The 27,773-nt window shown below is 40.6% G+C and overlaps 2 protein-coding genes across 7 annotated transcripts in view; one reads left to right on the top strand and one right to left on the bottom strand.

Annotated features, from left to right (window-relative positions):
* Nucleotides 1-8,061: 8,061 nt before the first annotated feature.
* On the bottom strand, nucleotides 8,062-25,879 carry MFAP3 (microfibril associated protein 3). 3 transcript variants are annotated; one of them, XM_059698991.1, is made up of 3 exons: nucleotides 25,736-25,879; nucleotides 14,466-14,931; nucleotides 8,062-11,429 (listed from the first exon to the last, which is right to left on the bottom strand). In XM_059698991.1, the coding sequence occupies exons 2-3, from the start codon at nucleotides 14,761-14,763 to the stop codon at nucleotides 10,639-10,641; spliced, it is 1,089 nt and encodes a 362-aa protein (XP_059554974.1). In that variant the 5' UTR covers nucleotides 14,764-14,931; nucleotides 25,736-25,879; the 3' UTR covers nucleotides 8,062-10,638. The 3 variants fall into 3 exon arrangements, with proteins under 3 accessions (XP_059554974.1, XP_059554976.1, XP_059554975.1); XM_059698993.1 differs by lacking the exon at nucleotides 25,736-25,879 and adding an exon at nucleotides 17,751-17,771; XM_059698992.1 differs by lacking the exon at nucleotides 25,736-25,879 and adding an exon at nucleotides 15,130-15,173.
* Nucleotides 25,750-27,773, top strand: part of FAM114A2 (family with sequence similarity 114 member A2) — a 27,723-nt gene continuing 25,699 nt past the window's right edge. Inside the window, exon 1 of one of the 4 annotated variants that reach the window (XM_059698988.1) lies at nucleotides 25,750-25,867. The gene's annotated coding sequence lies outside the window, so the exon portion shown is untranslated. Of the gene's footprint in view, nucleotides 25,889-26,467; nucleotides 26,494-27,773 lie in introns of those variants that run through there. The other 3 variants (XM_059698987.1, XM_059698985.1, XM_059698990.1) reach the window with 3 other exon arrangements.

Here is a 27,773-nt window from a genome sequence, read left to right as displayed (position 1 = left end):
ACTGATGTTCAAAGAAGTTAAGTAACCTGCCCCAAGGGCAGTTGGTGAGTAGGTGGTGGAGACACCCCCCCCACCCCCCACCCCCTTAGAGCCTCCTGCCTGTGCATCTCAGCATTCCAGATAGGAGAGGGCCTTGGGTATCATCTTATTCTGAAGGAGAGGAAACTGAAGTCCATGGGGGAAGATGCTTGCTCAAGGCCTGCATACAGGTAGTGACTGAGGCAGGTCTGGAACTCAGGCATCTGTTTCCAGAGCATGTTCATCCACCCTAACACACTTCTTTAGGCCTCGGGTATATAGCGTGCTTCAGACAATGTTGAGCTGAATTAAACTGGTCTCTTACATGGACAATTCTGTAACAGGCCTCCGATAATGAGGTTCCTTTCTGAAACCAGCACTTCCCAAACCTGAATATCCACTTCTGGGTGTTTGCGCTATCCCTGGGCCCCTGAGCACCACCTGTCAATTCCCTAATTTGTGGGTGGAGGATTACTATGGTACCAGTTACTTTACCTTTGTCTCTAGACCAACATCTATGAAAGCACCAGATTTAGGGGTTATTCCATTTTCTTCTAACACATATTTTGAAGTGTAATGCTGCTTGCTCCCTTTGTTAAAAACATTTAATTTGTCTGCAGAATGAAGACTCGGATTCCTAGCCTGGGCCTGCGGGAGGAGGGGCCTGCAATCTGGCCCCAATGGCTCTGTCGCATCGTAGGAGCCATGCTGTCTGCTCAAATGCACCCTGGCTCTCACAGCCACTTGCACATGCTTTTCCATCTGCCTGGAACATTCTTGCCCTGAGCAACGTCTTCGCAGGAATCAGCTTAAAGGCCATTTCTATGGGGAGGCCTCTCCTGAGCCCTAGGGTAGGCCTTGGAGGTTCTGGCCACACTTCACTTACTTGATCACTGTAGTCTTCCCCAGCACATCATGGGCTCCAAGAGGGCAGGGACCGCATTCTTCTTGTTTGTCCTCAGTAGCCAGCCTGCAGGTGTCAGGTGCCCTACTTGTTGACTAAATAAATGAGAGAAGAGAGAAGAGCCTATGCAATACACATAAGAGCAAACATAATGGTTCTACACATCTGTGATTTCAGAGTTTATCACGATTTTATACCCAAATATAATAAGCCTATAACGATGTCCTCGAGTTATTGACAAAAGGCTCTTCAGTGTGCTGCCAGAGGATGAGGCACTGAAATTCATTTGGAATCAATTTCCATTACAATGGTCAAACTTAAAAAATCTTCTTACAATGGGAGCATTAAATACACACACACACACACACACACACACACACACACACACACACACACACTTAGCAAAATATCTATCGATGCCCGATAAACAAAGTGTTATTCTACTTTGAATTAATGTAATCTGGATTTATGAAATTTTACGTTTCAAATGGGTACATTTCATCCCCCCCCCCCCCTCAGTCCCCAGGAGGTTCACGGGTAATAAAACAAATTACTTTCTTTCTCCATTAGCCTGTCATTGCCACTTTCAAATGGCTCCTTGCCCGTACACTCCAATATTTTTCTCACAATAAGTGGTAAAGCCTTTGGCCTTCCCATTTATCTTAACTGCCTTCTTTGTGTTCCAAAAGAGACAAGTAGTGTATTACCTGCCATCTACATCGGGAGGGTGGTAAATTGAGGCAAAGATGCTAAATGGTTTCTTTAACTTCATACACTTAATCAGCATTCACCCATCCATCTATATCAACAATGCAACAAATATTTAGTGATTGCCAACTTGGTGCCAAACTTTGTTTTTGTGGATGGGAGTATAATAGGAAATAAGATAGATAAGGTCCCTGTTTTCATGTGGCTGATGTTCTAGATAGGGGAAATAGATAACAAACCAGTAAATAAATATATAAATAAATAAATAATAATATCAAATAGTGCTACAGACCAAATGTTTGTGTCCCCCAAAATTCATGTGGAAACATAATCTCCAATGTGATGGTGCTAGGAGTGGGCCTTTGGAAGGTATTTAGGTCATGAGGGTGGATCCCTCATGAATAAGATGAGAGCCCTTATTAAAGAGCTTTCTGACCCTTTCCTACCATGTAAGGATACAGCGAGAAAACAGCCAACTGGGAACAAGGAAGCAGGTTCTCACCAGACTTCCCAGCCTCCAGAACCATGAGAAACAAATTTATATTGTTTAATCTACTCAATCTATGGTATTCTGTTATGGCAGCCCAAACAGACCAAGACAAATAGTGACAAACACTATGATAAAATTAAAGAGAGTTATTATTAGAGAGTTGTTATTTAACCCTGACTCTAGCCCCAATCCGGGGAGCACCTACTGGTGTGTGGTTAGGGAGGCCTCTCTAAAATGATGGTAAGTGAGTGGAGACCTGGATGACAAAAAGCCAGTGAAGGGAACATTTGGAGGAAGGTTATTCTAGGCAAGGGGAAGAACAAAGCCAAAGGTTTTGAGGTGTGTTTGAGGAAAAGCAAGTCCAGGGTGGCTGGATGGCATGAATGAGGTGAAGAGAGGTGGGTGACGAGCTCAGACACACAGGAAGGAGCTGGTTCATGCCGGGTCTTGTAGGCCGTGAGGAGTATAGATTTTCTCTAGAATTGTCTTCTAGTGACAGGAAGTCCTGTAGAATATAAGTAGAGGATGACATAATGTGATTTATTCTTTTGAAAGTTCATTCCAGTTGCAGTGTGGAGAAAGGATGACCTGGGGACAAGAGGAGAAGCAAGAAGCTCAGGGGGCCTATTAAATAGAACAGGTAAGAGATGATGCTGTCTTGGACTAAGACAGTGCCAATGGAAGTAGAGAGTAGAGATGAGTTATTTTTTTGAAATGAGACACTTGGACTGGCTGACCTTTTGCATATGGAAAGTGAGGCAAATAAATCAAGGATGATGCAGGTTTTTGGCTTGAGCAAATGAGAAATGGTAGTACCAGTTATTAAGAAGGGATGATGGGGTAGACATTGATGTATCCTTTTGATATCAGGGCAAAGAATCAAAACTTGTTTTGGACATATTAATTATGAGATGCTTTTTAGAGATGCCTGGCCAAGCGGAGATGCCATGCAGGGAGGTGTTGGATCCACAAATTGGAAAGAGGGCATTTAAGAGCTGTGGATATCCATTTGGGAGTCACCAGTGTGAAGATCATATTTAAAACTTTGAAAGTGGGTGATGTCATCAAGGAAAAAAGTGCTGGTGGAGAAGAGGCAGCCAACCTTCATCCCTAGGCCCACCACTGACCAGTGGTTATGGTCATATGCCATCACACAACAATTTCAGCCCTCCCATTCCACTAAACTAAACAAACATTCATGGTCTCTTTGATACGAAAAGTGTTACCCTAAAGAATAAGGGACTACAAAGACAGGTGACTTATATATAATGTCATCTCTCAAGTTGCTCACAAACTGGTAAGGAAAGAGTAACAACAATGTAAAAGATAGAATATGTGAATGTATTTCCAAAGATGTGGAAGGGATCTTCAGAGGACACACTTGGGAGCACTTCATGAAGGGCCAAGAAAGTGGGTAATTTTTCCTGCTTAGATAACAGGACACCATTGAAGATTTGAGTTCCATGATCAGATTAACACCTTTTGCTGCCCATTCATGATGTAGTCATCCTCCTGTGTCTAGCTGAAACCTCACCTCATCTACAAAGTGTTGTCCACCATCTGCTACCACTCACTTTCCACCTTTAAGTTTGTGTTGATCCTCTAGTGCTGATCCATTTAGCACATGATGATACACTGTCTCTTTCAATAGCTTACTGCAGGAACACCTTACTTCTTTAACTGCTCTATAAATTCCTTCTAAGCAGGTCTTATAGACTTAAACCCATCATCTCTGGCTCAGGGATAGGAACGTAAAAGCCCCCAAGCAATGCCTGTTGCTTCAAAAGCCACTTCTTCATGGAATTCTTCTCTGACCTCTGATTAGATCAGGCTCCTTTGTTCCAGGCTCTCATACAATCATTTTCTGGCACACTTCTGTATTTTTAACTATGCACCCAACCTGTGACTATTTGAAGAGGCTATGTATTCCCACGGGCTGTAAGTTCCCAGAGAGCAGGGACCACCCCTGATTTTGCTCATAGTTGTATCCCTAGTTTGTGTGCAATCTCTCAAGTTGAAAAATTTGTTGAAAAACTGAATAGGTGTTCAAGGTTAAAGGGCTTAAGCAAAGTAGCCTCTGGCATGGTCCAACTGTTAGTCTGAAGTTTCTGAAAGAGCAATGAGATTCACACAGCGAGACTATCTCACAAAGGGAGTTGCTCCTGATGAACTCTTCGGCTTAGGAACAGTTTCTCAGAGAGGCTCTTCGATGGGAAAGAGGCCCCTTGAAGATAATTTATCATCACTTAGGGTCCTCAAGTCCTCCCTTTCACACAGCTGAGCAGGAGGCAAAGCAGAGTGTTCCCAACTGTCATGAGGAATAAGCACGTTGGCAGCAGCTACCGATCTTCTAGGCAGATGGAGGGACATATGTATATTTACATATATATTTCCTAACCAATAGGTTCCAGAGAAAACATGAAAACTCAAGAACACGACTGGAAATCAAGGGGCTCTGAAGGAGTTTAATTCCTTAAAGGAAATTAGCACAACTGTTTTTTTCTTTTTTCTTTCTGTAGATGACTTCAGGAGAAAACAAATAGTATTATTTGAATGACCAAACTTTCTTCCCTAAATATGTAAATCTCCTCTTCCAAATTAGGTACTTCTAGGATTTCTCCTAAGAAATGCTATTCTGGGGCCAGAAAAAAAGAGCTGTGAAATGTATATTTTTGAAATGTATTGATTTCAGAGAAGAAGGGAGAGGGAGAGAGAAATAGAAACATCGGTGATAGCAGAGAATCATCGATTCGCTGCCTCCTGCACTCTTCATTCTGAGGATTAAACCCACAACCCGGGTCTGTGAACCCCTGGTTTATAGGTCCACACTCAACCACTGAGCCACACCAGCCAGGCTCTTTTTTATTTTGAATTTATCTTTATTACTGAAAGTATTACAGGTGTCCCCCCTTTTCCCCATAGACACCAGCCACATAGGCCTATTTCTTCTCTTTCTCCAACAGGCCAACCTTGTTCTCCTCTAAGAACTTTGTCAGTGTGTGTTCTTGGCAGGTGACAGTAAATGTTAATGAATACAAAGACTAAGGTAAGCCAATTATGGCCGAGCAGAACCCCATAACTTGTGTCTGCTGTTTGAGCCACATGTATTGGAGACAATATAATGACGGCTTGAAGATTTATTGCTTCTGATTCTCGCTTTGTTCATGCAAGTATCTTCGAGGACAATGGTTTGCAATTTTATCCACTACACACACTCATCTCTCCAGGCTTTCTTACAGCTGCAGCAGGTAACCATGCAACCCAGTTCTGGCAGCTGAGCAGCAGGAGTCTGGTGAGGCTTCAGGAAAGCTATTGCCTTCTTGATAAAAAGGTACAGACTCAACGGTTATATGTCTTTTGTCCTTTGACCTTCTACCCTTCTCCCTGCCTGGAACACAGACATGACGCTGGAGGTGAAGTTAACCCGTGTAGCAGGTGCTGCAGGTGCTCTTCTCATAACCTGTTGATACTCACCGTTCCTGTATTCACCACGGGGTTCCTACCAAAAGCTCCTGTGGCTCTGACCTGAGGGGTTTTGGAGGCTACAGGATCATGCTTAGCGGGCATGTAGCAGGTTGGAAGTGCCACAGTCAGTGACCCTGGGAGCAGCCCTCAATGAAAATGGGAATTGGTACATAAACACCCCAGCTTCTTGGCCTCCAGGTGGGACAGATATGAGGCATGAACTACATTCACTGGCGGCAGAGCTCCCTGAGGTCCTGGGTAGGAATGAACATCAGCTACCCACAGCAGTAACCCACGCCTTAAGGCATCCCGTATTGACTTCCTTCTTTTCTGCCTCACTTCCCCACTCCCCTAACTGCCTGGGCTCACTTTCCAGATAAACTACTTGCACTTTAATCCTTCTCTCAGGGACACTTGGAAGAACCCAATTTAAGACATCTTGTGACCATGCAGATGAAAGCCAGTTACTAAGGGTGGAGAGGAATCTAGAAGGAGCCTGAGTCCTGAGACTTGGGCCCCTATACTGGCCTTGTTCTACATTCCTCTGGACTTACTATTGGGAGAAAAACAAAACTCTTATTTGAGTAAGCTACTACAATTGGGTTTCTATAGCACGCAGTCAAATGCACTTGTGACTGAGAGAGATCTGGAGGAATTTGGGGTTGAGTACATATGCAACCAGTCTTCAGCTGGACATGGCTGTAGCAAAGCGGACAGTGATGACTGTTCCTACACTGTGTGGCATGGTACAGCTAGCACCCTGTTTTGTTGCTATATTTAATCTTCAAATTAATTTGTGAGGTAGGTGTTATCAACCCCATTTTACTAAAGTCCAGAGGCCAAGTCCTGTATTGGCTAGTGAAATCAAAACTCCAAAGCAGTGAACTTTTACCACAGGGAGATATGGGTTGGGTTTTCATTCCAAGGAGTCTGTGGCATTTAAGGAATGAGTCACACCTCTATTTCCTTTGCTTGTCTTCTGAGATCCTGTGCTTTTCAATTCTCATCCTTCACTCCTAATTGGGCTGCAGTTGCTTGCTTCTAACAGAGCTACCCCTTTCAACTGCCAAATCTCATCACAAACTTTATGAACCAGTCCTATGTAGGTCTGTGCTCAAGCTCTGGCCTTTGCCAGGAATGCCTTACTTCAGAATGGGAAACTGCTGCATTTGGGCCCAGCGAGGATGGTCTGCTAACTGTCCTCATGGTAACTGTGGGCAGGACACCCATGTAAGTATGAATCAAAGTACCGAAAACATAAATGCTTAGCAAATATTTGTAAAATTACAATGGGTAGCCACGGTGGCATCCAACTTGAATCCAAACTTACTCCTGCTTAAATTAAAATCATTAGCATCAAATTCCAAGACACATAAAAATGAATATATAAGCTACAGAAGATTTCAGACAAATAAAATATAATACATTAAATATTTAATATTTTACACTCAAGAATGACTTTTTCTGTAAAAAAGGACAAAATTATAATGTATTCACTGAAATGGTGACCATTTAAACATCATCTGAACCATCTATATATATAAAAGCCTAAGTGACTATTACAACTGACTGACCGGTTGCTATTATGCGCACTGACCACCAGGGGGCAGATGCTCAACACAGAAGCTGCCTCCTGGTGGTTAGTGCGCTTCCACAGCCAACCTTCTGTGGCCAGCCAACCTCCCATGGTCCCTCCCCTCAGCCAGCTGGCCAACCTCCTGCAGTCCCTCCCCTGGGCCGGCTGGCCCCGAGATTGGCCCCAATCAGGGTGGGGGAGGGGGGGGTGACCAGCCAGGCCGAGGGACCCCACCCATGCATAAATTTGTGCACCAGGCCTCTATTACCAAATAATACTCATTTACTTTTATGGACTGTGTTGAGAATCGACAAGTTTATGCATAAGGCTGAGCATTTTCAACCTTACTGGCCTAGATGAGAAGAGATTGTGTTCTCTTACTGGTGATTTGGGAAATATAATACACTTGTGTTGTAACTGCTGGTGTGTGGAGACAAGGCTGGCTGGACTCTGGAAAACGGGCATGCCGTGCTCCCATGCCACGCTGGGACACAGGAGACAAAGTCTGATCTATATGCAGGGCGTGGAGAGCACTATACCAAGGGCTTCACGGAGGTTGGAGGACTGAAGGGAAAGCAGTGTGCTTTGACTTTAAAATACATGATAAGTGAAGCCAAGAAGCCAGGGGCCTTCTCACAACCATTCCAGGTCAGCAACTCCCAAGATGTTTATATCAAGGCAGTTGGTAGGAAATACAGTTGCTCCCTGGGCCTGACTTAAGAATTAACCTATCATGACAGACACAGCTTATCAGCTCAAAAGATGCCTGTCTGGTTTCAGCTGGTAAAAAAATCTATAAAAATGCTTACATGTCTATTTTTAGAGAATTTATTTCACAAAGCCACTATTTCATAAAGACAATAAAGTTCATTATATATAAGACAAAATTTATAAATGAGATTAATATTTCAAATACATTTTATTGAGTATAGGCATTTTCACCAACTATAAAATCCAATGAGGCAAAAGGATAATTACACCAGTTATTATAAAAAGACTTTTAGAGTATAGTTTAAGTTCAAAAGGTTAAAGATTTTATAAGATAACATGAGACTATTAATTATATGTGGAGTCTTTTCATTAGATACAGAAAATATTAGTGTGATTTCCTTCCTCTTGAAAACTAGCTTTAAAAATATCAACTCTGATTAAATTTTGACCTAATTTAATTTCTTATCAATGACACCTGGAATATTCAAAGTAAACTAGTTACTTTGGCCACCAACTTAAGTCATCATTATGCTTCTAAAATAATATCCAGGATACACTGGAATAGCTGGACTTAATTATTTTATAGTATTGTCTAGACTTATAGTTTTTTTCAATATTTTCTGTATTTTTACGAAGCCCTGTTTTCCATGGCCTCGATCATTAAATATCTACCTTAGGGCTCCAAATACCATGTCCATTATGGGAACATCAGGGGTAAATTCATTCTCTTTAATGTGACAAGCTACATTCTAAGAAATGCCCCCAGAGATGCTACTTTGGGACAGAATTGGGGTACTATCTGAAGATATGAGAAATGTTCAGGGGACAGATCTCAAACAAGGGATTTTGAAAAGTTTTAATTTTTCAAGAGAAACATTCTGGGAAGGGAAAAGTGCTCTATAATCTAGGGTATGTTCCAGAGCCCCTATTCTCATAGCCAAATGTATGGAAGCAATCTCCTTAAAGAAATACAAGTCGATGAGCCAAGGCAAGCTTTGGCTAAATGACTGGTAGCCTTTGTTTGGCTCTGAAGGTTTCCATGGAAACAGTCAGAGAGACAGAAGAGGCTGTATTATCATATTCATCCCTAAAGCCATCTGATATAACTGTGCATGGATTCATTCGTGCCCTCCAGAGCAGAGGTATTATTTCCGATAAGCCCGGACAAAGGGAGGCATGAGTTCTATCTGGTCACACTTGGGATTTCCTACCTTTCTCCATTTGATACCTTAAATTAAAATCCAGATAAAACCTCTGAACATTTCCCTCAGGACCCACTAGTTCAATAATGCTTCAATAATCAGAAGCCAAATGAAGAAACGTGAAGTACCAAATGGAGCTCCACTGCCAAGTTCTTAAAATTATGTGACACGAAGCTTCCTATAGCAAGTAAATTATTCTAAAGAGTATGTACAATCCATTATATCAGATCTCAGCCAGACAAGAAATAGTGTCTTAAGTGTTTATTACACACAGTTGAATCAGGTGGCATCACCCATAATTTTTATTCTTCTGTATGTCTTGATTACTTGTATATATGTGTATATACATCAATATATGCATATGTATTTAATATATTTAATATAGTAACATACATCACACACCATTATCTAATCTCATTTCAGGTTAGTACAACCCAGAGAGGCCACAAAAGCAGCCCTAGCTCAATTCTTTATCTGAAGTATACAAAAATAAAAACCTCAACAACAATAAAATATAAACAAAACAAACAAGATAAGGAGGCAGGCATGCGACTGTTAGCACCATATTTAAGACCACAGAGGGCAGGAAGGTTGACAGAGATCTGAAGAGGAGTCCAGCTCTGGGTTTCCCCTGGGAATGGGATCCCAAACACAGAACCCTCTTGTCGAGTCCAGTACTTTTAAAAAGGGAAAGCCTGAGAAATTCTCTTAACAGAAGTGTCAAAATCCATGATTTACCAGAGACAGATGATTTGACACTGTTTCTTATTCTAAAAGCACTGAAGACGGTATTCCTTAGAAACAAATCGCTCACTTTTGAGAAATCACTGCCAGCTCAATGACACCTCAGTAAGTTAAAAAGATGTGATATAGCCCCCCAAAGGACCAATTTACTCATGGAAAGTAGTTTACTAAGGAGCAGTTAGCTCCCTGATATCTGTGTAACAATACAGACCTGAGCTACACTGAAAAGATTCAACCTAGCACATGCAATTGCATACTCCACAAGGCAAAATGTCCAAAAAACACCCATACCTTTTATGCACTATGGCACTGGTGTAGAAATCTAAACTACAGAATAAAGTCTCAACTTGGTCCTTTCCACAAAAAGGGACTAAAAGTCCAGAGACAGGCTTATTTAGAGATGTGCTAAAGATTTCAGTGGATTAAAGTGATAATGCTAGAAACACATTAGTTAATGAAAATCCCTCATCTTATTGGTAGGAAAACTGAGGCCTCAAGATATACGTCAGCCCTAACCACTGGGAGAACTGTGACCAGAAGAGAAGCCATGGAACTCTTAGGGTGGTACTTTCCCCATCACTTTTACCTCTCAGGTTCCTTTAAATAGGAATGTCTATCAGCTACTCAAGATTGAGGAAAATGACTGAGAAGTATCAGATAGGAAAAATGCTGCATTTTTACAAAGATTTTGGCAACACTGTATGTTCTGATGTGCTTAATTTGAACAAGGGGAAAACCCCAGTCATCTCTTGGTAAAATGTTATGTCCTGCATGAAACAGGTTCCCTATTCCAAGAGCAGTTTTTGTAGGTACTGGGAGCTCACAGCTGGTTTTCATATGGCCCATCTTTGTAGTTAGAGTTGGCCTCTGCAGATCCCATATCGTCAGGTGGGTTGAAATGACTGCTGTCTTGAGAATCTGTACCAATACTTTTGGTTTCTGACTGAAGGTGAACAGAAACCTGAACTGCTATTTCCTGGCCTGGTTCATTCAGAGAACCATCATCTGAATCTCCTCCTGGTGAATTACTCCGTCCCATCTCTGGGTTAATGACATAGATGGCACCTTGAGCGTTCAAGGCAGGTCTCTCTTTAATTCTTTCTCCCAAGTCATCAGGGTCATCCATTCGCACAGCCTCAAACATCTCTTCAACAAATGCCCTGCAGTTTAGAATAAGGGGTGGAAGAGGGACGCTTCGTGCCAGTTCTTCTATGTAACGAGCAAACTCCATGGTCTTAAACTGTGTGACTTTGGCAAGCTCCAGAGTTTTAGCCGAGGTGATGATGGGGATGCGTTTTGCAATCTCAAAGGCCTTCTGAAGTTTCTCGGCCCCTTCGGTTCTGAAGAATTCATTAATAGCCTTTTCGGTCTTACGAAGATGGCTGCTCATCATGCAGAGCCGTGTGACATTCAAGATGAGAGTGATTGTAAAGGCAATCAGACAAACAATCATGTAGTAGACACTCATGTCTCCCGAGGTGAAGATAACGCGCAGGGTGACAGAGTAGGAGGCACGAATTGGAGACGTGACGAAACATGTATAGAGCCCACGGTCATCAAAGGCTACGTTGGTGATATTCAGGAAGTTATGAGAAACCAACCATTTTCCACCTGATAACCCAACAGAAATAAAAACATTACAGCATAAAGAATATTACCACTAAATATGCCAACTGGATTATCAATATTCCTTTTCTTCATGAGAATATTTTAACTCATCTATTAGGTTCTGCTATTTGTTCAAATCAATAAGAAAGGGCAGACTGTTACATCCGGGGTCAGAATTTAAATAGTCTAGAACTTAAAAGGGAATCAAGGTCTTCCTTCCAGACAGTGAAGATTATCATAGCTACCTTTTCACTGCTAAACATCATAAGCCTTTCAGGGAGACAGGTCTATATAATACTTAATGATTAATCTTAAAAAAAATGTTTCTATGTATGCAGGTAAACCTTGGAGATATTGCAAGTTCCGTTCCAGACCACCTAAATAAAGTGAGAATTGGGATAAAAAAAAATCTTATTATTTTGCTGGTGGTCTTACCTTTAATTTGTAAAAAAAAAAAGCAACATATGTGAAGCACAATAAAGCAAAGTACAATGAAATAAGGTGTGCCTGTATGTATATCTACATCACAATTTCTACCTATACATTTTCATATACTATAAGAATATGCCTCAGAAATACAAAACAATGGTCATTTCTGGATGATGGGCTATGAATAATTTTGATTTTCTTCTTTTTACTTAACTGTGCTTATTTTCGATAACAAGCTTATATAACAATAGACAATTTAATGAATTTGTTGAATTACTAACTGGCTAATGTGGCATGCCTTCCACATGTGCATTTGTTTTTGTTAGAAAAGATGTGTTAATTATATCTTGACTTTCTGGCAAGAGTAACTGAAGCACAAGCCAAAAGATATGTCTCATAAGTCAGGGTAAATGAGCAGTTTGCAATAATAAAGTTGCCTTTAAGATGCCTGAGCTTCTGTTTTTCACCTAAAACATGTCACTTCTCTTCCATATATGAAGGTGTCTTCATTTAGCAAACACATATACAGAAAAGCAAAGCACACTGACCACCCACCTTGATTCAATGTCCTTTGCTCAGCCTGCACAATTCTCACATTTGCAGTAAATTCTCAGTGTACTCTGTGTACTTTAATTGCGACAGTCATTCAAAGATGAGATCAATGGGCTAACCTGGAGTGTAGGTGTGAGTCCCAATGACTACAGATGGTGTCCCAGAGGAGGCTGGATGACTGCTTAAGCCTCAACCGAATCCTAATCTTCACGATCTCTTTAATCCCCGAGATTCTATGGTTCTGGATTATTTTAGAGGCACATCAATTAATAAGCACTTTGGATTGTGCCCATGTTTTTTACCATCAAAATTTATCTAAATTCTACAGTTATATTTAAGAGCCATCACTTCACCAATGTAAAAAGAGGAGGAAAGTATGTAGCTATAAATACAGTCATTATTCCTCAAGCTTTTGTCTTATAAACTTGGGCTATGAAAAGGCTATCCCAGGAATCCAAGGTCTGATGAACTACATAGACTCCAATAGTCAACTACTGTGCTTTGACCACAATCTAAACTCTCCAGCTCATTTGCTGATAATAGCTCAAGATTTATGAACCTTATACTAGACTGGCATGCTCTTTAAACTCCTCTCACTTGAGAGTCATAAAATTTAATACAATTTTCTAGAGCTGTTGTTGAAAGTATCAATGATAGATGTTAGTTTAATGGTTTTTAAAGTAAAGGCAAAATAGGAAAATAAAACTGCATTTCAATTGGCTGGTCTCAACTTAACCTAAGCTTTGTTTATGCCGTCAGTCAGTACTAATTACATTAATTGAATAATGCAAATCTCAGATGCGTTTGGTCAGGATCCAACAGACCAAAAGAGGTGAGTCTAGGCCAGTGAGTACAAATGTGGAACCCCGAGTCATGTTCAATATACACATTCTGGGCACCACCCTAGAGATTCTGATTAACAGGCCTATATTCTTAAGAAGCTAGTTAAAAATACACTCTTCTTCCTAATAATTCAAACACTTCAATTCCTTAGTGGCCAGTTACTCAGTTTGTAGATAGTTAAAATGTTTAGCATATACTTTAGAAGGAAACATCACTGTCTACTTCTGTTTTCTACTCTAATGTGAATAACCAAATATCCTTTATAGTCCAAGGGATTAGACCATCTTTCTAGCAAGAAAGATAAGGGGGCTTTTCCAAAAGTGTGCCTTCTGAGGATCCTGGATTTAACCTTTATCCCAATGATTTTTCATGGTGATTTCTTTTTGAGGTGCTTTAACCCATGTGGTCCTCAAAAACATCTTCCTAACAGAACACTAGTTCAGTAAACAGTATTCTCATTAAGATGTGTTTACAGGTCTACAGACAGCAAAATCAAATAAAAACCTGTCAAAAGGTAGAGCTTTGTCACATTATTTGTGTGATTTTTAAGATGGAGATACAAAAATTATAAGAGAAATTCTCCTGTTTTCAAGTAAATTAAGTGTATAGAATAGAAAAAAATGAACTAGAAGGGTGTACAGAGCTCCTCCTCAATGCCCTTGTAATTATCAGAGGCACTTAAAGTTTTATGCACATATGTATCAACATTCAAAACCAACAACCTTGGATTTCCTCTAACATTTTTAGTAGCTCATTTCTGAGCAAAGTTTTAAAAAAAATTTATGACAAATTCACTTAAGTCCAGTTAAAATCCTTCTTGCTATATTCACACAGGGCCACCAAACTGTACTATCACACTACAGTCTAGAATGGTCTCCCTGGACCTGTGCAGTGCATAGCCTGCACAGCTGTATGCAGCAGCCCTGATGAAGCTGACCTTCAACAAAAAAAGGAATCAACTCACCAAGAGGCAAGAAATGAGCTCATAGTCATTATATGAATACTTTTTAAATTTATAACTATTCCTTATTTTTTTCTTCTTCTGGTTATTATAATTAATTTGTTTTTTCTGATAGGTATAATATTCCAGGCCTTTCAAAAGTCTTAACTATTCACCTTACCTTTGAGATTTCTTGTTGAATATGCTATAAAACCAAGAAGAAAGAAGTAACAGGAAATGAGTAACCTTGATTAATTATACCCTGGCATAGTTACCTCTGCCTCTGTCATCCAGATGCTGTCCTTTTGAGTTGTACCAATGGATATCTTCATAGTGGTTGACTGTGAGAAGACACTCGATTGAAACACTAGCTCCCTCTTTGGCTATGATAACATTATCACCTGAGTGGGAGCCTGCTGAGAGTTCAAAGCTTGGGGGAAATGACACATTGAAAGAACTATGATTTGCTCCATTATGTGGGTCCATTTGGTTGAAGTCTCCATCTTCCAAAACAAAAGCAGCCGGCACAGTAACACTCACTACTAAAGTGAATAAACAACAATGTGGCTTCATGGGAAAAGGGGAGACAATCTTATTTAGATTTGGAGAACTGAAAAGTTTCTATACTATAATGAGAGTACAGTGGGTAATTTATTGCTTGGTATTGGAGTTTTCCAGAAAAGTAGTAGATCCAAATGTATTTTGAAGTCTTCAAGGTTAAACATGTGAGTGAAGACCAACCTAAAAGAAAACCAGATATAAAGTTTAAACAACAAAGATGCATAGTGGGGTGAAACTCTATATTCTATAAATGAATAGATGAAAAATGGATTAGAATAACTGGTGCCAACATCAGGGAATGCAATAGAGACAACATCACCTAAAAATCTCACATAGGGATGGTAGAAAGAGCACCAAATTGGGAAATGGCAGACCTACATTCTGGTCCTAGTTTTGCTACCAACTAGCTGTCCGACCTTGGTAAGTAGCTGGGCTTGTTTTCTTATCTGCAAATAAGGGATAAAATAAGACAATTTTTAAGGACCCTCCTAGTTGTGAAATGCTATGGTTCTATTTCACTCTGACAAATTCTATGCAACAGGGAGCCACTGAAGGCTAAAATATTTAGCTTAATAATCTTTCTTTCCAAATTGTACCATTACCATCTATTGTTCTATCAATAATGTAAATCAACTGGTATATCATAATCATAACCATGGTGCTCAAAATTTGAGTAGTTCAAGTATATATATATATATATATATATATATATATATATATATATATATAATAATGCAGAGACAGTTGAGATAGTTCTTTTAATATTAGAAAGAAAATTGTACTACTGTATATACATAAATATACATATACTGACTTGGGAGGCTATAGCACCCTTAGGCAAGAATGTTAGACAAAATAATTTCCTTTAATAGTTTCTTCAATATCAAGAGACAAAATATAGTACACATTTAACAGTCTGTAAGCATACCAAATTTCTAGCTCAAAGTCTGTAAAATTAGCGAAGGGAGAAATTGACATTTTAAATGACTAGTTGGTAGAAATGCAAATATAAGCTACAGGGAAAGCTTACCAAACAAATTTGAAAGGAAAGTATAATATCACAAATAATAAGCAAAATGGTATCCCAGTCTAAGAGTGTGTGTGATTATGATCATTGTCCTGGTAATGTGATTCCTCTTTTAAATCATTGACTCCCAAAGAAAAATTTCAACTCTTACTTCTATAAAATATGAGATGAAACCCCTAGCTTTATTTTTTACAAAAGCCCCAAATAATTAGTTTTGGAAATGACATTTCCTCCCACTTTACACTTTCATGATGGCTTCTTGATCATCTATACTAATAAAAGGGCAATATGCTAATTAGACTGGACATCTTCCGGACGTCCTTCTGGATGTCCTTCCTGACAAAGCCGGGGGTGTGGCCGGCCTGCAAACCGCCCACGGCCCCTTGCCCCAGCCGACCCTGCCCTCCAATGGGGATCCCCCACCCCGATCCAGGGTCCCCTTCAGGGCAGGCTAGCTGGCCCCCCATCTGTGCACCAGGTCTCTAGCCTATATAATAAAAGGTAATATGCAAATTGACCCTAACAGCAGAATGACCAGAATGACCACTGGACCAGTCACTATTAGGTGCACTGACTACCTCTTGGTCCCTTTCCCCAGCTGGCAGGCTCCAACTGCCTGATGGCCACCCACGGCAGGTGCGGGGCCAGCAAGCAGGCGGGAACAGCTGATCTCTCGTTCCCTTCCCCCAGCTGTCAGGCACTGATCACCCAATGGTGAATGGGGAACAGGGGGTGGGCGGCGGCAGGGGGCGGGTCTGGCTGCAGGCAGCTGGGGAAGATTGCCCTGATCACAGGCCAGGCCTAAGGACTGTACCCACGCACGAACTTTGTGCGCCGGGCCTCTAGTCTATAATAATAAAGGCATAATATGCTAATTAGACCAGATCTCCTTCTGGGCGACCTTTTGGACAAAGTCAGGGATGCAAGGGAGGCCCGGGTCCCAGGTGCCTGCCGGCAGTCAGAGGGAAGCCTGGGTCCCAGGTGCCAGAGAGAAGCTGGTGCTGGCAGCCGGGGGAAGGAAAGCCTGCTTTTGCACAAATTTCATGCATCGGGCTTCTAGTATAACATAAAAAGAAATGGATCATTGTATTTTGCCATTAAACTCCTCAAAGTCTGAATTATGACACACTGTAAATGTCATTTAATTTTCATTAGCCCTTGAAAGAATGGTTGAATAATGAAAATAATTTTCTGTATCTTTCAAATTTAAGAACACACTATTTAGAATAAAACAGAAAAATTCAGACTTTGTTATAACAGATGGAACACACGTGCTTATTTTCATTTCCTCCCCAAACCCAACTAAAATGACACTAGAGGAAACAGAGCACTTGGGTGCAGGTGTCCCCCACGACTTTGATGAGGTGTTCCTGTGGTTTCATCCAAGCCAGCATTTTCCAAATTTCATGCATGCCTTCTACTGCCATAATTTTTATGCTATATCCGTATACCAAGTTATTATTTATGCTTTTTCTTTAAATCAATTCATTATTTTACTTCCATACATTTATTTTAGAAGAAAAGTCTGTATCACATCTGTGGATAAAAGTAACTGTACACATAAACACAATAAAAACAAGGCAATGTTATTAACTTTCGGAGATACTGCAATCTGCTGAAGGCTCTGAGCTAGAGGCCTGCTCTCTTTGTAGGGAAAATAAACACAAAAACGAACAAAACAAATACCCCCCATAACTCCACTTTATTCTAATACCACCGCATTTCTTATGCTGCCATTTCCTTCCTCCCCACCCTGCCCACCACTGAGTTTAGAACCTATTTAGACTAGAGGTATACACTTTTCATGTATTTCAGTATTACCTACTGTACTATAGACATGGTCTCTGCCTTCATGGAGCTCAGTCTGCTTGCTAGAGGACACAGACACTGACTAAATACACACAAAATATACTAAATGCTGCCCAAGGGAAAGTATAGGGTGCTACAGGAGCAGGCAACATGGGAGACTAACCTCATTGCAGAAAGCCTCGCTGAGAAAGTGAGATGGGCAACAGGTCCTGAGGGATAAACAGAATTAGAGAATGGAAGAGAAGTGTTCTAGGTAAAGGGGCAGGAACAGGGAAAAAGCAGATGGATCACTGGTTAGGCGGTGTTCAGGAATAAGAGCGCTGGGTTGGATTCCTGATTCTAGAGGGGAGCGGTCTGGGCCAACAGCAAAGTTGGAGGTGGACTTTGGGAACTGGAGTGTGAGGCTGAAGTGAGTGAAGAAGATAACTTGTTCAAGATGAAGAGGCCACAGAACTGAGTCTCAAGAGTAAGGTAGATCATCTCCAGGGATGGTATGTACCCCCCAAATCAAGGCAGCTAGGGTAGAAGACACTGGGAGTGGAAGAAATGGGCTCTCTCCTAGCTCTTGAGATGCAGGAGCTTCTGGGTGATGAACAGTCCCCCCAGGAGAGAGGTGGGGCAGGCGGTGTCCTGGCCGTTACTGCTGTGGAGTCCCTTCTTCATGCAGCCTCCCTGAGCCTCCTCTCAAAGCCTGGCTCTTCCTTCCACATGGATCCAGTGTATACCCGGATACATGATGGCTCTTCCTGGACCCCTGTAACCCTCACCACTATACTGCTCACCTGGCTCTAGCACATGCTGCTCCGTACTGCTGGGCAGTCTATCCCATCTCACCTATGAACACTGTAAGCAGAGAGTCTATATTTTTTATTGCCATACTTCATAACTAGTACATGCTCAATAACTATTTACTGATGGAGATTAGTTTAAATTTGATGAAGTATGTGATGGATCTTTGTAAACTGAAGAATGTTATATAACAGGGATCATAAATATTCAAACTGACATGCATTTACTAGCACTTATTATATTCTCTGACACACAAAGACAATGCTAACAATCTTGAAAAAACTTAAAGGCATAATGCCTAAATAGGTGTTCCTTGAACCAACCCAAAGTCTTCATTTATTATCTTGTTTTAGAAGATGATGGTGGAAATAAAAGATTACTAAGTCCAGAGTTTCCAAACCAGTTTGAATATCACAATCATCTAGACAACTTGTTAAAAATATAGATTATTGGGTCTCAACCCAGAATAAAAACCCCTGGGTTCAGACCTTGGAACTTATGTTTTTAAATTAGCTCCTGAGTGATTTTGAGGCAGAGGGTCCATGGGCCACTGATATACATCCTTATTTCCTCTACAACAGCCCTGCCTAATTGTGTTCCAGACTGAACACTTCCAACAGGAGACAACTATCACTCACATTCCATTTGAATTACGATTACCCTGAAATATCATCATTGCAGGCCTCTGATAAAGGCAGGGTAGCAGAGAAGTTCAAAGTACAGACTATGGAGCCAGATTTCCTGGATTCTAATCCTGGCTCTAATTTTAACTAGCCTTGTAACTTTTGTTAATGACTTAACCTCTCTCTGCCTCAGTCCCCTCATCTTTAAAATAGGGAAAATAATAGTATGTATTCTCATAGGACTATTGTGAGGTCTGCATGTGAGAGTCTGGCAATAGTAATCACTGAATAAGCTCCAGTTATTATTACTGTTGATAGTCTTTTCAGGTACTGTGCTAAAATCTACACCTTATAGCAAAACCATTAGTTAAGATAAATAAGACATTTTTACTCAGAATACCACCAACCATTTAAAAATCTTGGGGGAGGGGGATTCTAGAATTCCATATGTAATTTTAATTTTAAATTTCACATTTTTCTTTTTCTCACTGAAAATAAGTATTTCGCAAAAATATGAATCAAACAGGCATTGCAAACTATCCTTAGACTCCAACCGTAATATGCTAACATTGTTTTTATGTGTCCTGAGTTTGTGTTAGAGAACCTTTGCTGTAATCTACCTAGCCTATGTTGTTTCCCTTTCTTGAATCCTGCCCTCTCATGCCTAGGAGGAAGCCAACCCATTGGCTGACTAATCTAATTAGAATCTGTTCTTAGAATTGAGACATCGTGGGTTAGGGCTATTTGAGGAAGAGAAGGAGTACAGGGGGCTAAGGCAGCTAGGTTTGGACCACATACAAAGAGAAGCAGAGAGAAAGGACAATAGGGATGGAGAAGGGAAAGAGAGGTGGCAGAGAGGAAGAGAAAGAGAGACTCACACCCGCTGTTCTGGCTGCTGACAGAGTTCTACTTCTTGGTTCCAATAAGACTGTTTATCTCTCCCCTAAAAAACAAGCATCTTTATTCAACTTTATTCAAAATTAAAACCACAAAAATATAGACTGAATGTGCAAACAAGAAAAGAAAATGGAGAAATAGCTAGAAAGGAGAAAAAAGCTTAAGTTCAGCAAGAGTGACTAAACTGTACTATAGCTCCAGAAGTCCTCATTATGGATCTGCACCCCCTCTCCTCCTTAGACACTGGCATGTACACAGACAGCCCATGCAGTCAAGGCTTCAGGTTCCCTGTTCTGTATGGACATATCCAATTGCCCCTACTAGAAATTTAGAGAAACCTGTAAGACAGGATCTATAAAATACTATGAACACCCTTAAATGGCTCTTAGGTTAAAGGTGGCAGAAATAACCTGGTACACTAATTTATGCCAGGAGAGTAACAACAGGTTGCACAATGTCCTTATAGTCTAGTCAATAAAGACAGGCTCATTCTGGGTACTTCATCCTCATACCATAGGCACCCTGAACACAAAGGACTCCTAGTATGAGCTACTAGAGACACAACTCATTTGGAGATAAGAGGCTATTAAGCAGTTGAGGGAGAAAACACTGACAAAGGTATATGTTCAAGGTAACAGAAGCAGACAAGAGAGTAAGGGAACAAATCAACCTTGGAATCAGGACTTATCTCTTCAAATTAAGTTTCCTTTTACTTAAGTCAGTGTGAATTGGTGTCTGCTACTTGGAACAAAAACAACATTGACTAAAACCATTCTACTCATTCTGGATTGATTTTAAAACAGCTTAGCTAAATCGGGGGCTGCAAGGGATGCTCAGTTGAACTAGGATATTGTCCAGGGGTGGGCAAACTTTTTGACTCGAGGGCCACAATGGGTTCTTAAACTGGACCGGAGGGCCGGAACAAAAGCATGGATGGAGTGTTTGTGTGAACTAATATAAATTCAAAGTAAACATCATTACATAAAAGGGTACGGTCTTTTTTTTTCAATAGTTTTATTCATTTCAAAGGGCCGGATCCGGCCCGCTGGCCGTAGTTTGCCCACGGCTGATATTGTCCCAGGCCCTCAGGAATTTACAAACTAGCCTGGAGACAGAAACAGCTGAAAACACACACACACACACACACACAGTGAGATGTACTGAAGTATAATTGTGTTATGAATTCAAACAAGAAAGAACTTAATGAACTTTAGAAATACAATTCACTTGTAAGTTTGGGACTTCCCATAATATCATGCCTGCTATTCTCAATGCAGCAGCTAACATTTGCAGGTAAGAAGAAGGAGTTCAAAAAGGAAAATCAGAGTGCCATCTTCCTGTAAAAAGTTAAAAAGGGATAAGTTATGCATGTGCATGAAGATTTTTACTACCTTGCTTCAGCATGAATAAGAAAAACAGAAAAGTGTAATATTCAAGTTTATTCCAATGCATTTTTCATGTTTTAGGTGTAGTAAAATGTAAGCTTTTCTAAGCTCATGAATAATCAGAAATGTAGATGATTTTATCCTACAGAACCATTCTGAATATTGATTATATCATTAAAAAAAAAAGAGAGAGAGAAAAGTGCCTAAACTGTCATCCCTAACAGATTGCCTTGTTGCTGTTCTTGCCAACTTCTATGAAATATTTGCATTCGGTTCCAGTTCTCAACAGAAGTAAATAAGGAAGTAATGTGGCTGATTTCCGTTCTCGTGGCTCAATAGTAAGTTGGCTGAGGAAACTGCTGTTTGCAGAAGTAGTTCTGACATAACTCAAAGGGAGGAAAACACTGATGCCCAGATGGTATTGGCTTTTGCTCCAAATACACTGGGATATTAATGCTTCTTTCTCCATAATGAAATGTGTTCTAGGCTGTATTTACAGCTCACTCACTCTTCTCTGCCCACACTGTTACACTTGAAAAATAATGAAGTCCCTAACCTTGGCACACAGATGGTCAAAGTGGCATTCTGAATTGGCAAAGAGGAGAAAAAGCAAATGAAGATCCAATTTTGTTAGCATATTGTCAGCACTCCTCTATCCTTTGCAAAGAACAAACATAAAGCGGTTTTGCTTATAGTGAAGCATTATAATAACCATCTTTCTCAAAAAGAAATCACCATTTTGAGGGATATTTTCTAAAAAAAGCCCCTATGCTCCCAAGAGTATCTTGGAGCCATCACATACCTCCTAACTGGCATTTGGGCACTCAGCTCAAACTTCAACATATTTTCTGGCACACTGAGAAATACCTTCTGCATTTATTGGAGCTTTGTTTTAGGCCCAGGATTACTTGTTAAACTTAAGACTCTTACCCTTTTTGCCACAAGCACCGGCTGAAGCTACTGGATGCAAATGGAAAAAACACTGATGTAATAAATTTGATTTATGATCTCCTTATTCATTTCTTTTCCTCTACAGTCTGAGCCCCCCCACCCCCACCTCCCACTTCAGTATCTCAAACTCAGCATAACTAAAACAGAACTCCTCACTCTCACCCACAGATCTACCTGTTCAACATATACATAGCTTGAATGATAGCTAAACAATACAATTCTTCCAGTTTTGCGAGATCAAAGTTACAGGATCATCATGGCTTGGTGGTTAGGAGCACTGGAGTTAAGGGTGCCTGATCCTACCCCTGGACGAAGCTGTGTGTTTGAGAGGCCTTAATTTTCACATATGTTGAATCAGGTTATCAACAGTAACCACCTCATAGGGTAATTGTGAGCTACCCTATGAGGTGAACTAATGTGGGTACATTACAAATACATGCTATTGTTATTATTATTCCACCTCCTAGGTGTTTTCAATTAAGACCTGTGTCCCTAACCTTAGGTCATAGTCCTTTTACCTTACCTGGATAACACATTATACCAACTATACCCATTTGATACCTCAAACACTGTTCATCTCAGAATTGGTCCTAAATACAAAACTAAAAAAGTCAAGGCAATCTCAAAATCCATTGGTGATTTCCGATTACCCATGAGATAAGCTTCAAATTCTAGTGTAGCATCCATAATTCTCCAGAAATAGTCAGGTGGCAGAACAGAGGTAGCTAGACAGAACCCAGCAGTGCCTGCATGTGCAGTAATTGCTTGCCAAAAGAATAAATGGATGTAGAAGTCAAGGCAGGTCTTTAGTTACATCTGTCACTAATTAGCTATGATTTCGAGTGGTCTTAGTTTCCTTATCTAGAGGTTATCATTATTATTCTTTTATTTGCTTAAGTCCTAAAATCTCCCCAGCTTTCCTGTCATGGCTTAGCCTTAACTACACTTGTTTTACTCTCTGTCATTGCCAAGTAACTTGTCTAAAGTTCTGGTTCCAGTTGTTTCGTTTGTTTGAAACTTCCTGCCCCTCCACACCAATATCTTCTTGTGGAAATTTGACCCTCCTTACAATAGCCAGCTAAAATTTTACCTTATTCAAGAAGCCTTTTAACCTAAACTCTCACTTCTACTCTCTTAATTTTAGATGGATTTCTTTCGGTGTCAGTCCCCTAGCTCACTGAGAGTACAGTACCTGATCCTAAGACTTATCACTTTCCTTCTATCAGTTGTCTGTCCAGAAAACTGTAAGCTTACAGATAACAGTTAAGAACCTCAGTCATTGGCATAGTATTGGATTCAACATTTTGAATTTAGACACTCATCAGCTTGCTAGTCAGAAAGGTACTTGCTACAAATTTCTCACTGACTTTTCAGTCTCAGGCTCTGAAAACTGCTAATGGAGAGACTTGAAGAAATGAATACACAGGTGTTGCTTTTAAAAAAATTTTAGTGGGCAGAACACCCTAGAATTGGACCTATAACTGTTTTTCTCCAACTGAAATTCTTGGACCACTTACATAAAGTTAATCTGTAGTGTTTGTTAAAGATACAGATGTTTTAGCTCCACTCAGACTTACTAATTTAACATCTATAAAGGTGAGGCCTGAGCATCAGCATTTTAATGACTGTCAAATCAAGTTCATATTTCTTTTGATTGTCATAACAAAATTATAATTTGGTGATTTTCAAAGTGTGGTACAGAAACCTGCAACCCCTAACACTTTTTAAACATGATTTTTCAAAATAATTTTCATAATAATACTAGGACATTATTTGCCTTTTTCACTTTCATTCTCACATAATATGGTACAATTTTTCAGAGGCTACACAATTATTGATAATCATAAGACAATGAATACAGGAGATATGAGAATCTAGCTGTCTTCTATTAAGCCAGATATTAAAAAGACCTGTAGAAATGTGAAACAATGCCATTCTTTTCAAATATTTTGGAAAATACTTTTCATAGAAATGCTATTTGAATTAACATACGAGTTTGTAATTTTAAATAGCTTTTTTGAAAGTTGTTTTGATATAAAAAAATGGTAGATATTGCTAGCTATAACCCACACAAACCAAAACTCTTTGACGTTCTCAGTAAGTTTTAAAAGTATAAAGGGAGCCCAAGACCAAACAGTTTGACACCTTTTTGCTGTATTTACTACCAATAGCGTTTTAAAGTTTACAGCACAGTTAAGGAGCTTACTGAGATTCCATAGTTAAATCCCAAATTCTATGCATTTTCCAGTACAATAGAAAAATCAGAGGAAATAACCTATTTTATACTTATACAGGGTTTTTTTTTAAAAAATAGGAATTTTTAACAAGCTCCCGCATGATATTGATGCACTTAAATTTAGAGAACCATCATGAAAAGCAAAGGAAACTATCTAAAGGGTTTTAGGAAGATATATATATATATCATGATTCTTAAGGCATTAAATGGAGTGAAAGACTTGGGTTCTGAAAAGGCCAAGTCCCTTCACCAGCTGGGACTAGTTTTTCAGGGCTGTACAACGAGGCTGTCTCTAACGCCTTTCTTTCTGCTGTCCGTCTGGGTTTCATGCATTCACACTGCTGGGAGATGCATCTTTCTGATGAGAGGTCAGTTGTAAACTTAAAGTCAGAAATTTGAGCATTTCATTTCTTTGCATAGAAACCTTCAATTGTTTTCCATTGCTTTCCAAATAAAAGTCAAAATGCTTGTCCTACAAGATTTGGCCTGTTTAAATCTCTGGCAGCATCTTCCTCTTTTCTGCTTCAGTCACAGTGGCCTTCCCCCCCCCCCCCCCTTTTCTGGACCTTTCGAAGTTTGCTCCCACCAGAAGGCCTTTGCACTTGCTCTTTCTTCTGCCTCTAATGCTGTTCTCCAGATCTTTATAAGGCTTATTCCTCACTCCTTTCCGTCACGTTATCCTGCTCAATTTTCTTGAAAGCACTCACTACCCACTTAAAGAGGTGTGATTTTTGAATTTTTATTTAAAAACCTTTTTCAATTACAGTTTACATTTGCTATTATTTTGTATTAGTTTCAGGTGTACAGCATAGTGATTAGACAATCACACACTTTACAAAGTGTGCTGTCCCCTGCCCCCCCATGTTTCCAGTACCACCTGCCACCACACTTAATTACAATATTACTATGTTCCCTATGCCGTACTCTACATCCCCATGACTATTCTGTAACTACCAATCTGTCCTTCTGAAACCTTTTTTCATCCAGTCCCTCAATGCCCCCTCCCGTTTCCTGTTCGGCTTTCACACTAAAATGTCAACTGCTTGAGGGAGGGTGTGTCTGTCCCTAGAGCCCGGGCAGTGCCTGGCATGTTGTTGTCCTTCAGCAAACCTACGACGGCCGAACTCCTGCAGCTCAGGCCACGCCTTCAAAACAAACCCGGCGGATACAGTTTACCCCAACCCTCAGGCTCGAACCCCAGCCTAGGTTACCCCAGCAGCGGCCCCCTATTCCGCCCCGCAGCGACCCCCACCGAGACCTCACTCACCCGAGCTGCACCGAGCCCTTTTCCGGCTGGAACGGCTTGACCCGGAAGTGTTCTCGGGAAGGCGAGGCTGCCTCCGGGCTGAAGGAGTACTTCCGGGTTGGTAGGAGCGGCTCGTCGGCATCTGTGGCGGCGGTGAGGGTGGCAGCCGGCCGGGTACGGGGCTTCCCGGGAGGAGGCTGGTCGGGTGCGGGGTCCCGGAGCCGGACCGCGCGGCCCTTGTCCCTGGGGTCGGGGGCGGGGGGGCGGTCGCTCTGCGGCTGGGCGGCGGCCACCTCGCGGCTGGACGCGGAAGCGCTGTGGTCATTGTAGCAATATGTTTGTGGGAGGAAAATTCGTCGTGGACGAATTGGTCAACTTAGCGCTTGCGTTTCCACTAGATCGCCCTTTCGGATATCTTGTTTGTGGGAGGAAGTGAGAGCGCAGGTCTGTCCGTCTCTAGAGTCTAGACAGCCTGTTAGTAACGATGGCAGTGGTGTAAACAACCAGCACAAGTACTAGCGGCAGAGGTCCCCCCGACCGGTTATGGGCCCGTCTCTGTTCCAAGCCCCTCGCACACACCGTGTCATTTGATCTTTATGGGCTCCCTGTCCAGTGGGTATTCCCAGCAGCATTTGCAGACGAGGAAACGAGACACGGACGGGTGAACTCGCGTTCTCACAATCGCTGCAGTACGGAGCTGGAAGAAAATGCTCCAACTCCAGAGTCCGTGCTCTTAGTTACTGTGTGGCTGGAAGTTCTCCAAGATAATGCTGAGAAAAGTGTGTGTGTGTGTGTGTGTGTGTGTGTGTATAGTATACATTTTTACTTTCAAAATATATGACTCAGCCATTTAGTTTTGCTTGTAATGTCCCAGTCCTTTGAGTCTTTCTCCTCCAATTAAGCAAATAGAACAAATAGAACACTTACTACAGAATACTTGGATAACTGACAAAAACATGAACAGCCAGCACCACAAAAACTTCTCTTCCCACCTAGCTCAAATACCATTGAATCTTTGATATACACTAGAAAGAGTAGCGATAGCCAGTGTTTAGTAGTTTAGAGTATGTCCTTCCAGACTTTTGCAAAATTATATAGATTATGTAGTACCTATGCTGTGTGTAGTGTGTATACTATATGTACTATGCAGAGTACGCTGTGTTTGAAATGTATGTTACTGTTACTATGCGTTGTAATTTGGAGAGAGCATAAGGAGAGTTAAAAGATAGTTTAAAAAGTACATAGTCAACTACATGGAACATTAATTGAATTTTATGCAAGAACTGTGTAGTCATTCTATTTGACCCTTGGAGTAAGTGGGGCGCAGAAATTGTATCCTTATTTCTCAATGTCCAGAGCTTGGTAACTAGTAGGTACTTAACAAGTGTTTGCAAGTAAATGAATGAATGAATATTTCAAACTTGGTTTGTATGTCTATGGGTAGTTGTATCTAGATTGGCTTTTTTTATATATATGTGTTTTGGGAATGCATAATGTATGTATCTATAATAATAAAAGCGTAGGGCAGGGGTGGGCCACCTTTTTGTGAGTGCGTGCCAAAACCAGCAAAATCTCTGACTCAAAATTCTTCTGCGTGCCAACCCTAATTTTTTGAGAACATGTTATGCCTACTTGATATCTCTTAAGGTGTACGTATGTGAAGAACCTTGAAGAAATAATAAAATTCATTTGAGCAACAAAAATACAGTATATGATGATGAAAAATACATTTAATGTATACGTGTACACTGATAGTCCGACAGAAAACTTTATGACTCCGTTTGATATTATCAGTGGGACTTTTGCTGCTGCATCACCGATGACAGATTTTACATCAGGTTTATATTTTGTGACCTTCAGAGATATGCACGAGCTACTACTTTCATCTGTCAGGCTACTCCTATTATGAGACTTAACAAAATTCATCACTGAGAACAAAGATTCACAAGCGTATGTGGATGAAAACATGGAGAGTAATGCTGTTGCAAAGTTTTTTAAACAGAAAAAATTTTCTAGAATGGGATTCCAAGTCCTCAATAGTTTGTTTTCGACACTTCTC

Source organism: Myotis daubentonii, chromosome 5 (genome assembly GCF_963259705.1).
Source record: "Myotis daubentonii chromosome 5, mMyoDau2.1, whole genome shotgun sequence".
In the NCBI taxonomy this organism is placed as follows: Eukaryota; Metazoa; Chordata; class Mammalia; order Chiroptera; family Vespertilionidae; genus Myotis; species Myotis daubentonii.
The sequence above is the reverse complement of the archived record's forward strand: the minus strand, read 5'-3'. Positions and strand labels throughout refer to the sequence as shown.